Below are 13,640 nucleotides of genomic sequence, written 5' to 3' on the forward strand. Positions count from 1 at the left end.
ACGTTAAAGGTTCTAGGATAAACCCCCCGCGGTTGGCTCATCAAGCGGGTCACCAATACAGTACGAGCTCTGACGGCGAGATCTACTTTCTTGTGTATAATGTCCATCTGTCCCGACTAGTTTTATTTCCAAGATAGCCTTGACCCAAATGGTGACCCAACAGTGGTGTTATCATAATCTTGTATAAAAAAGAGAAAAATTCATTAAAAATTGAAAAATTTTGCATTTTCAGTTTCCAATTTGTATGAGCTCGTACTGTATTTACGAATTACTGATCAATTTTAATCTGTCTGATGTAACTCTACTTCAATTTAATTCCTAAATCCTGATTACTGCTCCCAAGAGTTGCTTATGGAGATATAATTTGTAACTTGAATAAACACTTAAACAGTCGTGCTTCATAGACAAAATAAAAAAAGAGTTAACGACATGCTCCCACCCAAAAAATAGTCCATTGACAAATTCACACCCACCCACATTTTAAATACCATTTTAGTACCTAAAATATAATTTTATTAGTAATTTTTGTTGTCAGAAAAGGCAAAATAGTCAAAAGCCCAAAATTAATGAAGACAGAATGGTCATCAAACAAAGGCTATCGAAGAAGAACGATGCATGTTAACAAAAGATGACGCACATTAGCAACGTCAGATCGACTGATTTTGCCATTTTTTCACCGATCCCGACATTCAAAATCACTTCCGACACCGCCCAGAGAATCTCCATCACCTCCTTTACAAAGCCTATGCCTCCATTTGCTGTCATCATCCACCATTTCCCACCACCACCTCCATTCGCATAGCCAACTCTTCAAGTCAAATTTCCAAATCAATTTCTTTGCCATAAATTCTCCCAAACACCACCATCACACTCTCCACAACCCACTCTACAAAACCCTCACCTCCATCACTGTCCCTTGCCCACTTACCATGCACCGCACAACCTTTCGATTTCTAAGTCAATTTTCGATCGTTTCCAATGTCAAAAATCTTTCTTGCCACCACCAATCGATTCCTTAGATCTTCCTCTCCAAAAACCCTAACATCCTAGATCTCGTTTGCCCACCAATCGCTCCACCACCCTAAGGTTTTTCGAGTTTTAATTTGATTGATTCGTTCAATTTTTGTGTTTGTTGGATTGAAAGACAATTGAGAAATGCTTGTTTGCAATATTTTCTTGTCATCGATGCTCCCCAACATCGACGACAATCGTCGACAAGGGAAAAGGCTAAAAAAAGAAGCAATGGAAGAGGCTAAGAAGAAGGGTTTTTTTGTAAATCACTATATTTCCCACCCAAAATAAAAGAGAAATATATTATTTAGATAGTAAGAGAGTATTTTAGAAGTTTGAAAGTGAAAAAGTGTTAATGAAACTTTTTTTTGGGTTAACTCAATAAAAAAAATTACAAATACATGTTTTGTTATTGATCCCTTATATTATGAATTCACGAATTTATATCGGGATAAATGAATGTCAAGGAAATTAAATTATTAGATTGAATTATTTATTAAAAAAAATTGATACCTGTAATTTCAATTTTTGCGGACTTGATCAAGCCAGTTCTTAGCCTTTTCCCTGCTGCTTCTAAGATCAACTTATATAAAATTTAACAATTAGAAAGATAATTTGTTTTTTCCACAAAAAACTCGATATAATATCAAAAATATTTTTCATGAAAATACAATTGAGTAACCCAACAAAGGGGAAATCAATCACGTGTTTGTTTCAATATTACAACAAGGTACCCAGAAATTTCTAGGAAAAGGTTAGCACAACAAATCAATAAAAATTACATATTTTTTGCCCTTTTAAATGAAAGTTTATGCCTGCAGACTGGTATTTTGTCTCGCTCTCTTTTTTTTTTTTTTAATCTTTTTCTTTATTTTGCAAAAATATTACATGAAAAGATTGATATACAACATGACTGATTGTGAAAACAAATCATAGAGCTATAATAGCAAGGCAAGCAGTGGAAGTTCTCTTGCGTTTTGAACCCCAACAAAGGTTTAATTTACTCACCTTTCTTTTGGTTCCAAGATAGCCTTGACAAGATGGAGCTCCACAATAGCATTTCACCTCAGGCCCAAATTGTACAAATCTGTAGATCAACCATATGAAATATAAATTTCCAACCGCCCTTAGATCAACAATATGAAATTCAAAATTTCCAAACGTTCTTAGATCAATGCATTTGAATGATCGAGATTATATCTAAATTGTGTCATTTTCAAAGTACATTAATTGCAAAAGTTAAATTAAATCTTAACCATCCAAAGTTTCGTTGAACCTGTCTAAATATTGTGTATTCTTATCAACCATGGCAGTCTGATATGTTCATCTGGTCAATTTACCTCAATAAAAATCATTTCTTTTCTAATCTTCCAGCTCAATTGAGAATGCTAGTGTAGAAATAAACTTAATTTCAGCACCAATTTTTCATTATCAGGTGCAAACTTATGCAAATACAGTTGAGTCCTACATACCTGTAATCGTATGTCAATGGTTCTCCAACTTTAATCGAGCGAGCAGCAAAAACACCTACACGTGTCTCCCCCTCAACTTGCCTTCAATAAGAGCAAAATAGAAATGTTAAATCATATAAAGCCCAGCATAGTTCTTTGAAAAGAGGACCAAATCCAATTCATAATCTTGAAGGGAACCAGAAGCTTCTGCAATCTTTTATTACCATTGAGTATAAATGTAGACGTAGTAATATTAGTGGCACTTACCATTTCTCCAATATACAGTTGGGATCGCAACCGTGATTTAGAAAACGAGATGCATTCCCCTTGAAAGTAGCATCAATTGTAAAATCTTTTCGAATTTCACACATGTAAAAGTTCTTCACTCCTCGATATTTCATGTCCCACAGCCTTTGTTCGCACAACGCATCATCAATAACTAATAAAGAAAGACAACCGTTAATAAATGTTTGCGATAACATCTAAAAGAAGAACTGTAAAAGAGACTTCTAAGCCTACAAAGTTCACATCCATGTCTTCAAAATCCTCAAAACGAGAAGCAAAATATGAGGCAAGGCAAGGTAATCCTAAAAAATGCTTAAATACATATAAATATGTAAGCTAAGGTCCAATCAAGAGCACTACCTTCCCCAATATACTCGATTATAAATTCTCCTTTACTGATGGGTTCAGCAGCCTCCACCCCCCAACCACAAAATTCAGTCTGAAAAGGAAGACAATCCTTTAATGATATCATAACAGAAAATTTTCTAGAGAAAAAACGTTAATGAACAAACTAAGATTACGACGTTTTCTGCTCGAGTGATACAAACTTCAGGACATAATTGATGCAGTCTACAGATAAAATTTCTCACCTTGACAATTTTGATCTTCTTCTCTTTGCGGAATGGTCTGTTGGTGCAAGTTTCTGCGCAGTGACAAGCCTTTGAGCAGCTAATGCATTGAACCCTATAAGATAACAAGTTTATGCTTTAAAACTGGTATGTGGCAGACCAAATGCTAACTATAACGTCTTTATTTCACAAAGTTTCAACCAATGGGTTCATGTAACATAACAAAAGATAAATATTGCTTTCTAATATCTTTAGCATAATTATTGCAGTTTATCAGTGTTTAACTTGGAAGATAAGCAGGAAATACCGGCAAACACAGTCATCACAGCATTCAGATCTACAACTTGTGCATCCGATCCCATCATCAGAATCATCACGCTTCTTCTTTACAAGGTAAATATCTAATATCAATTAAGGTCAGTTTGGTAACACTATATGTTAACAATTATCTGCCAAAATGGAAACACTAAAACTATTCCTTTCACCAGTTCTTAGTAACGTATTAAACCAATCAACTACAGTGTATGAAATTGCTCAATATAACACAAAGCATTTATAGGATACTGCGCTTGATGTGAACATATGAAGGTGGCTCCAATTTATTCCCAGTCAGATCTTTCCATGTGAAGTCAATCTTGAACTCCTCATCCACATAAGGTAGAGGTAAGCGAGAGAAAACTTCCTAGAATATGAGACAGGGAAAAAGGTTAGCCTGTGGGATGTAGAAATGACAAGCTAATTACTCAAATACAATATTTATATTACTTATTGTGATTAATTAACAACATATCTCGTAATCATGCCTGCACATTACTTTCATCCTCTCCTGTTTCACACTATTTGAGCAGTGCCCAAGGCAATTATTGGTTTAATTAGGAAATAGGTAATCAATAAAAGCTCACATCCAGAACAATTCTTAGGAAAGAAAGAAATTTCATGTGTATTGTACTATTACATAGCTCCATATTAAGAAGGGAGAGCAGGGGGTTTGGGTGGCCATTTTCCCCACCGACCAATGCAGACGTGGCATAATATCTCTTGAAAAAGTAATGCATATATTTTAAACCATCCATTATAAAATTCAATAATCCTTACAAGAAGTGTGCAAAAAATCTGACCTCTATATCACATGTTGCCTCTGCATGCTGCTCATTCAACAAATATATCAGTCCTGTCAGCCAGCCTAATCAATAAAAAATAATGGAGAAATAAAACCTCAACAAAAATTACAAAAGATTCAATTACAAGGTCATAATATGCTGAAAAGCATTTGGTTCTTTCTGTCTGAATACAGGTAACTAGCTTATACTAAATATTAAGAATAACTCAGTTCCATGGTCAATCTGTCTTACGAAATTTCAATTACAAGAAGCTCAGGTCATCCTCTTGTAGACGTTTGATGGTCAGTTAAACAAGAACTTGAGAGCATGTATAAAGGAACCAGTTCATTGACCAAACAGACAAACACAAGAATACATATGTACACTGGCGGGTCCTATGGGATACAACAACCATGAGAGAAAACTAACTTGGGGTTCACCTGTAGTCAGAGGATATTTCACTTTAGCTGCTATATTTGTCCCTACTAAGTTGATTATACATGTAAACCAACAAGCATGATAGTTATAGCTGATAAAAGTGAGATCTCAACCTAAATATACGGTATTGGTTTTTATTAAAAAGGTAAAGTATAGATGATATGTTAGTAAGGTGAATACAGTAAACAGACATTACTGATTAAGGAAAGAAGAATTTGACCTTCTGATCTAGCCGCCAATCTGCTGGATGTCTCCAACAAACTGCTCGTCCAGGTTGGTCTTTCAAATGAATCACTTTCTCTGACCATGGTGCACATTTGTCATGTGATGCTATTTCGCATCGCACACATCGCCATTGTAATTTCTGTCGGCAAATAAAGCATGCCTGCATACAGAATATGTCAAGTAGATGAGCAACAGATGTAGTAGAAATTAGCACTGATTTGACTTTTATAACCTCTGGTAAAAACATTACGAATCAATCATCTGGGAGTGGGAGAACATCACAATTTCTAAACTGGAAATACAGTATGAATTTTAAAGAACATAAAACTAAAATGAAACAACAAAAAACAAAGTTACTGAACAGAAATGTGACTCGAGAACTTTTTTTTTTTTCCTGTAAGAAACTATGAGAATATATCAAGAATAAAAGGAGAGGGCACATAACGTGTAGCGGATGATCACTCAACCATTACAAGAGCAACCGGATTGGGTATCAAAACAATGCAAATGTGATATAAATTATAAAACTATTTGAACACTTAGGCCAAGTCAGCCCTCAAATTCAGAACCCCTTTACCATTCATATGAATAAAGTCAAAAAAAACAGAAAAAAAAAGTGTCTTGGAATATCTTTTAGACCAGGGCTTAAAGGAAATTTCAAAAACATATTTTTTTTCCCATACTGTGCTCTTCCTCTCTCTTCTTCAGAATTAGCTTGTAGAAATTATTCAAATTCATCAAAGTAGAGCTCCATTCAAATCTTCCTAAAAAACTTGCACATCATTAATCAGTCCCACAGCTAAATGTTCTTTACAGCAATTTCCACGGTGAAATGATGCCGAAAGTTTTTAAGAACAAAGAAAAGATATATTTCATGAGATCTTACATGCTGTGGACACTTGAACTTTTTGATATTAGAGATCCGAAGTATTTCCTTTGCACATATTAAGTGAAAAACTCCTTGGCAACCACGAACAGTGCATAACAACTCTTCCCCAGGGTAGATGATCTTACAGCAAACAAGACATTCAACCTGAGATGAAGCCACAGAGAAACCTCAACACTTCATCATTTATATCAGCTGTCAAAAAGCAAACTGAAATAATACAACCTAAGTTTCAAAACAAAAACATCTAATGTCACCCAGACTATCACCATAGAGAGGTAGGAAACAAGATTTTGAAACCATTTGCTTGTTTTCGTGTCCAGTCTGAAGTAAACAGAACATAAGACTTACAAAAAGAACTTCTACCACACATCTTATTTCTAATTCATTTAATGCTTAACAAGCCTTGTTGAACAAAAGAAACAAGGTACAGAAAAAGCTTTCAATAAAACATTCACTGAAGCCATAACCTACAAGATTTAAGTTGTCAAAAGCATGTTAGTCAACCAGTAAGATCCCTGTTACTAGGGCAGCTGAGCTAGAAGTTAGCAATTAAAAAAAAAAAGAGCTCCTAGGATTGAAAATTTTATTTTGTTTCCCTCTTTCTGTAAAACAAAGAGAGGCAAGATGGAGCAATCTTCCACATCTCCTCAGTCACTTTATTGAACCTTAAATTGACAAACTACAGTAGCAGTGAAGCCAAGGAGCACTACACCCTTTCCCTTTCCACGAGATGATCTATTTAACAAACATTTAAAGATTCATTATATGAAATTGGAATTTCAAAGCCCTTTCTCAAGCTAATGCCGCACCTAAATATCCTTACTATGAAGTTTTGCTAATTTTAGTTTAAAGGTTAAAGAATAACGGTCTATTTTCTAAAATTTCCGGAACTCCTTAATAAGGAGTTATCCTTCTGCATTATTTCTGCACTCCTAACCTAAGTAATTTAACACACAAATTGTCACTTGCACGCCTACGAAATCTACAAATTTAAACTTCTCTCCTGCTCAAACTTAAAAGTACTCACAATTATAAAGAATCAAACTAAAAACACCAAGGGTTTCAAAATAATTTTCTATGCTTGTTCTTAAGTAGCTGATTTTATCCTACCAATCTCGAAGTTTCTATTTAACCGAATAATTACCATTTTCTTCATGCTATTGAGAAACGGAAGGTGACATTTTGATGGCAAGACTCCTAATTCCATCTTTCTCCGAATCCAAGCCGTCACGTGATCCTCAAAACTACTGACTTTCTTAGCTCGCACAATTGCGCCGTGGCTGCGCCTCACAACCTTAACGGTACTCCCATTTCCGTTGCTACAAGCCTCAAGCCTCGAGCTCCGGTCCCAATCATCGCAGCAGTCTCCGTTGGCGGTCAACGCAAGAGCCTGGACGGCCGAGTCGGCGCAAGGCGACTCGGCGGCTGAGTCGGGAGAGAGCGGCTTGAGAGTCGGACACCGAGGTAGGGCTAGCGATGAGGAGAGAGAGAGATTGGCGAGGTCTGGCATTTCTGTAATTAATTGAGACTTAAAAAGATAATTAATTAAACATTTGGTTCTGGATTTGCCTGGTTTTATATATGGGAGGAAAGAGAGGGAAATTTGGGCGGGAAAATTAGGGATTTGTTATTTTTAGTTTGAAGAGAGGTAGAGGAAATTACAAGAGTGACCTTGGCATGTGGGGCCATGTGCGTAAGAGAGGCGCGTGAATTTAAATTGGTTAGCCGTTGAGGAGTACGTACGCGTGGAAGGCAAAAATAGGATTTTAATCTCTTACTACTTGAATAAATACAAAGGCGCTCTCCGCAAACCCCCACGTGTTTGGGAAACCTTATACCACCCCACTGGTGTAGAACATTACACACTAATATCCCATTCCGTTCAGATTCAAGCGTTAAAACTAACAGGTGATAATATTATTTTAATATTTCAACATTTTAAGAAGGTATTATTGATCTCTTGCATTCACTTAAAAACCCAAAATGAGTCTGGAGCAGCCTTGTCATAGCTGCTAGAGCCCACAAACTACCTCCTTAAGCTGTAGTGAGGCTGGATTTGGCCTTTGACAATCGTGAGAAGGCCGAAACGCGCATCCCTGCGGGCCACGACTACCCTCGGCCGTTATCAGACTCCAAAGGCGGCCATGAAACCTTTTTTCAACCTCAATCAGCTGCAAAAGACCATTTTCGACCTCAAACGATTGTTGCTTGCCTGAGTTTGGTCAACAAATTTTTATTAAGAATGTTGGGTCTTGTTTGTTATTTTTAAAATTTCACCGTTTTGGATTCGAAACAAAGTTGATGAGTCTGGTGTAATTGAAAGTTTTTAAACTTCTGTTAGGGCCAAAAATCGTCCTTGGCCCAAATAGGAAAACAAGACCACCAGCGAAGAAGAGACCAGGCCCAATCCCAAAGAGGCATAAGCCAGATTAGTCCCATTCAATACGAGATACGGCCTGCCCAAACCATCTGGGCACGGACCTCCCAATTCCAGTTCACTTCCTGGGCCTATAGGCGAGTTTAGAGCCCACGGCCCCCACTGATCACTTTCCTATTCCTGATCAATCTCCTATTCGAAGTGGTTTTCCTGTTCAGATCACCTTCCTATTCGGATGCAGGTAAGACAGCTCATCACCGCCCTAACTTTTCTAGTGTTTGTATCAGAGTCACACTAGGACTCCTACTCCCACCAGGATTGGGAGACCATACAGTCGCTATATAAACAGAGGCCAGCCCTCTCACAAAGGACAGATTACATTACACCTTCACACCCGAAGCTCCTACTTGAGAGCTTCACATCACTGCCGTAGTCACAGTCCCCGACTAGACTTCCGGTAACCTCTCTACTCCCTAGCCCTCACTATACTAAGCCTCTTTCAGCCTTGTTGACTTGAGCGTCAGAGTGCCTACGGCAAACACCACCCCGGTGTTTCCCGTTCGCTTCACGCGTTTGTTTCTCTACGTGTGCAAGTGCAGCGGATCGCTAGTGGCCTCAACCTCACGGGATCAGACCCCCCTTCCATACAGGTAGATTTTTACGTCTACAGTTTGGCGCCCACCGTGGGGCCTCTAGCAATCATTCGGCTCAACGAACCTTGCTACGTAGAGGAACTTTCCATGGCTGACAACTCCGACAACGCTAACCCCGGCCTCGAGGCCAAACTGGAGGCTTTGACCGCCTTCATGCAACAGAACTCGGATAAGGTAGCCGCACTAGAAGCCGAGAACAATGCAATCCGGACCGAAAACGCATCCATCAGGGCAGAAAACCAGTCTCTTAAGGAGAAGGTGAGTCAATTCTATGATCTAGAGTTTCTGCCTGGCCAGGCACCCCCCAATCGGTTCAGCACCTCTGTTCCATCCATGCAACCTCTCCACACACCAGAGCACCGACCCTCAGTCTCCGGCAAAAGGTCGCGTAAGTTAAACTCATTTAGCCGATTCTGTCCTAACACATGGAGATAAAGACACACAAACAGAACACCATTCAGTCGACCCATCCCAGCTTCAAGATCAAGACAGTCCAGTGACAGAAAGCCCGAACCCGCAAGACCAACTCATCCTTACCGTCCCACCTTACGTCCAATCAACCTTCCCAACACAAACCCAATTCGGCTTGGCTCACCCCCACGGGTTGAACGGCCAAACCCAACAAACCATAGCACTCGAGCCCATCCATCTTGACGGACCGAGTGACTACTATATGACTCCACTAACCATTCATGTAGGGCGAAACACCAGAACTGTTACCATGGGAGTCATCCAACCAGAAGGAATGAACGAAGATCCAGGCTACCAGGGTGTGCACGAAGCAATGAATCACCAAATCACACCGCGCGGGACGGTCCATCGAAATGTGCCGAAGACAAGTGCAAAGGCCGACCCGGTCAAGCAGGATGACCTAGTGGCGTCCCCTTCTCCTATGGAACAGGTACTAGTCAAGAGATTGGCCGATGTGAAAGCAGTGATGAGACGCATCCCAGGAATGCCGGTCCCAACCAAGAAGAGCAAGCCCCACTGTTACGCGGATTCACCCTTCGTGGATGAGATCGCCCTAGCCGACATGCCTCAAAAGTTTACCATCCCCAACATGAAACTGTACGACGGCACAACCGACCCAGACGATCACATAGCCTCGTACAAGCAGCGGATGTTCACCGTCTCAATACCCCAACCGCTGAGGGAAGCCTGCATGTGCAAAAGTTTCGGTTCGAGCTTATCCTGCCCGATACTCCAATGGTACACGAATCTCCCGAACAGATCCATCAACTCATTCGCCCAACTCACCGACACCTTTGTGGAACAGTTCGCCAATAGCAAGAAACTCGAGAAGCTGTCGGCCGACCTATACAGAGTATACCAGAGAAAGGGCGAGCCACTGAGAAAGTATGTCAGCAGGTTCAACAAAGAGAAGATCTTCATCCCTGCATGTAACCCTAAGACAGCCATAGATGCCTTTAGGAAAGGTCTCCTCCCGGACGGAGAACTATACAAAGAACTTCCAAAGCTGGGTTGCACCACAATGAAAGACGCCCTGACCCGGACAGTGATCCAGATAAGATGGGAGGAGGATGAGATAAACCGAACGATTCACTCTAGATACGATTCAAGGCGGAATGACAGGAAGCCAGAGCACAGGCCAGCGGAGCACCGCTACCAACCCCCAGCATGTAGTTCGAGCAGAGTCAGAAAACCGTATGATCGCCAGCCAATGAGAACCGAGAGCAGACAGTTCAGATCGAACCGGTACAAAATACCGGAGTACAGCCTCAATGTCGAACCAACCCAAGTCGTCGCGATTATGAAAGGAATGGGATCCACCGTTAAGTGGCCAGGCAAGCTCAACCCCAAGGCAAGGAGAGACAAGACTAAATGGTGCGAGTTCCACTGCGATCATGGGCACAACACCGCAGATTGCATCGCCTTGCGGCTAGAGGTCGCTGCACTTCTTAAGAGCGGATATCTCCGAGATTTGCTAACTGATAAGGGGAAGAACACCATTAGCCACAAAAGTTCAAAAGAACCATCACCGCCTCCGCGAGAACCCACACCAAAAGGATTCTGTTCGCTTATCTCCGGAGGATCAGAGATCAGTAGGGTAAGTTATTCATTAGCCAAGCGATATGCCAGAACCAACCACCACCATGAAGTCTAGTCCATCCGTCCGGTCTCACGGTCACACACTCATCAGGTAATACAATTTGAAGATAACGAGCCGGTCACCTTGGCCGCTCCTCATCACAATAGTCTAGTCGTCTCCCTGCAGATCGCCAACATCCTAGTGAAAAGAGTATTCGTAGATGGAGGCTCTTCAGCAAACATCTTATTCCTCGAAGCAGTGAAGGCTATAGGACTGGAAGAGGCAAACATCAACAGGCAGCTGACACTGCTAGTTGGTTTCAGCTCTGAGCAGAAGTATACTATCGGGGAGATCATCCTCCCTATCTACGCTGGCGGAGTGAACAAACAGACAGTTTTTCTGGTAATCGACTGCCCATCACCATACAAAGTCATCTTGGGCCGACCTTGGATCCACAACATGTAGGTAGTCCCATCTACCTTCCACCAGACGATCAAGTTTCCAACCAAGTAGGGGGTACGAGAGGTTAAGGGTGACCCCAAAACTTCTAGAGATTGCTACAAGAACACCTTCAAAGGCAAGGGTAACTCTTCATAGCAATTACAGTCTCATCCAACCCTTCCAACCGAGCCGGATCAACTATCTATGGAAGAGTTGGATGAAGTACAGATACATCCGGATGACCCCAAGAGAAAGACACATATAGGGTCCCGCCTCAAGCTTGAGACAAGAGAGAAGCTGATAGAATTCCTCAAACAGAACCAAGATTGTTTCGCCTGGTCTCATGCTGACATGACCGGAGTCAGTCCGGAAGCAATGGTTCACTAGCTAAAGGTAGACCCAGATCACCCACCAGTGAAGCAGAAGAGAAGGAAATTCGCACCAGAGCGTAACCGAATTGTCAATGAAGAGATCGAGAAGCTACTGAGCAATGGTATGATCAAAGAGGTCCACTACCCCGAATGGCTGACGAATGTCATGGTCGTAAAGAAAAAGAACGGGAAGTGGAGAGTGTGCATCGATTTCACGGACTTAAACAAAGCCTGCCCTAAGGACTCCTTCCCGCTCCCACATATCAACATGATGGTTGATGTGACCGCAGGTCATGAGCTCCTTAGTTTCATGGACGCCTTCTCAGGATACAACCAGATCTTGATGCACCCGGACGACCAGGAGAAGACAGCCTTCATCACGAAAAAGGGGACCTATTGCTATAAGGTGATGCCATTCGTCCTTAAGAACACCGGGGCTACCTACTAGCGGCTGGTCAACAAGATGTTCGCCGAGTACCTCAGAGACACCATGGAGGTATACATCGACAACATGCTCGTCAAGTCACTGATAGCCGAACAACACCCCGACCACCTCAACCAAGCATTCACCGTCCCCAGGAAGTACAACATGAAGCTAAATCCTGCCAAGTGCTCATTTAGGGTCTCTTCAGGTAAGTTCTTGGGCTACATGGTGACTCAGCGAGGGATAGAAGCCAACCCCAACCAAATCAGAGCAATCCTTAGCATACCGTCTCTGACTTGTATCAAAAACGTCCAGCACCTGGCAGAACGAGTGGCCGCCTTGAGCTGCTTCATCTCCAGATCAACCGACAAGTGTCATCTCTTCTTCCATGCTCTCAAGAAGACTAAGAAGTTCCAGTGGATAGCCTCCTGCGAAGAAGCCTTGCAACAGCTGAAAAGGTACCTGACCTCCCCTCCGCTCCTCTCCAAACCTGTGGACGGGGAGAAGCTCTACTCTTACATAGCGGTTTCAGAGACAGCCATCTCAGCAATACTTGTTCGGGAAGAAGAAACAAAGCAGTTGTCGGTCTACTATGTAAGCAAGTCACTCCTTGACGCAGAAAAATGATACAGTCAGCTGGAAAAATTAGCCCTCGCCCTCATCCATGCATTCAAGAAGCTCAGGCCATACTTTCATTGTCACTCAATATTTGTACTCACCTCTTTCCCGCTTAAGAAGATACTGCACAAACCAAAGCTATTAGGCCGACTCCTACAATGGACAGTAGAGCTCAGTGAGTTTGACATATCATACCAGCCTCGCATAGCCGTCAAGTCCCTGGCGTTAGCTGACTTCATTACTGATTTCACCCCGACTACCACCACCCAAGCAAAGAGTGAGTTGTTATGCATGAACGACCGACCACCCTCCAAATGGACTCTCTTAGTAGACGGCTCGAGTAACGTAAATAGAAGCGGACTCGGATTAGTACTGATTATGCCAGAAGGAGACATGATCCAGCGGGCAATACAGTATGGGTTCAAGTGCACGAACAACGAAGCCGAATATGAGGCCCTCATAGCTAGACTTTCCTTAGCCAAAGAAATTAGAGCAAAGAGACTAGAGGTGAAGTCTGATTCCCAGCTCGTGGTCAATCAACTGCAAGGCACGTATCAAACACGCGACTCAAAGATGACATCCTACTTGAGCATGGTCAATGAGCTGCAGGCCCAATTCGATGAGTTCTCCATTGTCCAAATCCCCAGAGCAGAGAACTCCTACGCTGATGCCCTTGACAACCTCAACTCAGACCTCAAATGTTCTTCCCAGTCATTTATCCCTCTATTATTCATGTAG

At 41.6% G+C, this 13,640-nt stretch overlaps 2 protein-coding genes across 2 annotated transcripts; one reads left to right on the plus strand and one right to left on the minus strand.

Moving 5' to 3' along the window:
* Positions 1 to 1,707: 1,707 nt before the first annotated feature.
* LOC116121804 (histone-lysine N-methyltransferase ASHR3) lies at positions 1,708 to 7,478 on the minus strand. Its single transcript, XM_031407739.1, has 11 exons — positions 7,113 to 7,478; positions 5,966 to 6,112; positions 5,075 to 5,239; positions 4,435 to 4,461; positions 3,881 to 3,998; positions 3,624 to 3,717; positions 3,338 to 3,431; positions 3,108 to 3,186; positions 2,730 to 2,901; positions 2,484 to 2,564; positions 1,708 to 2,098 (listed from the first exon to the last, which is right to left on the minus strand). Exons 1-11 carry the CDS (start codon positions 7,476 to 7,478, stop codon positions 1,942 to 1,944), a joined length of 1,500 nt encoding a protein of 499 aa, XP_031263599.1. The 3' UTR covers positions 1,708 to 1,941.
* Positions 7,479 to 12,350: 4,872 nt separating this feature from the next.
* LOC116121860 lies at positions 12,351 to 13,640 on the plus strand. Its single transcript, XM_031407776.1, has 2 exons — positions 12,351 to 12,878; positions 13,023 to 13,640. Exons 1-2 carry the CDS (start codon positions 12,351 to 12,353, stop codon positions 13,638 to 13,640), a joined length of 1,146 nt encoding a protein of 381 aa, XP_031263636.1.

The sequence above is a fragment of the Pistacia vera genome, unplaced genomic scaffold (assembly GCF_008641045.1).
Source record: "Pistacia vera cultivar Batoury unplaced genomic scaffold, PisVer_v2 Contig129, whole genome shotgun sequence".
Taxonomy (NCBI): Eukaryota; Viridiplantae; Streptophyta; class Magnoliopsida; order Sapindales; family Anacardiaceae; genus Pistacia; species Pistacia vera.

Excerpts from the sequence above, each read along its gene's own strand:
- LOC116121804 (XM_031407739.1), bottom strand. The coding sequence starts at position 7,478 with ATGCCAGACCTCGCCAATCTCTCTCTCTCCTCATCGCTAGCCCTACCT. Across the intron at positions 4,462-5,074 it reads ATTGGCGGCTAGATCAGAAG|CATGCAGAGGCAACATGTGA; the intron begins GTCAAATTCTTC and ends TTGAATGAGCAG. Across the intron at positions 3,718-3,880 it reads ATATGTTCACATCAAGCGCA|ATATTTACCTTGTAAAGAAG; the intron begins GTATCCTATAAA and ends AATTGATATTAG.
- LOC116121860 (XM_031407776.1), top strand. The coding sequence starts at position 12,351 with ATGGAGGTATACATCGACAACATGCTCGTCAAGTCACTGATAGCCGAA. Across the intron at positions 12,879-13,022 it reads AGCAGTTGTCGGTCTACTAT|ATACTGCACAAACCAAAGCT; the intron begins GTAAGCAAGTCA and ends CCGCTTAAGAAG.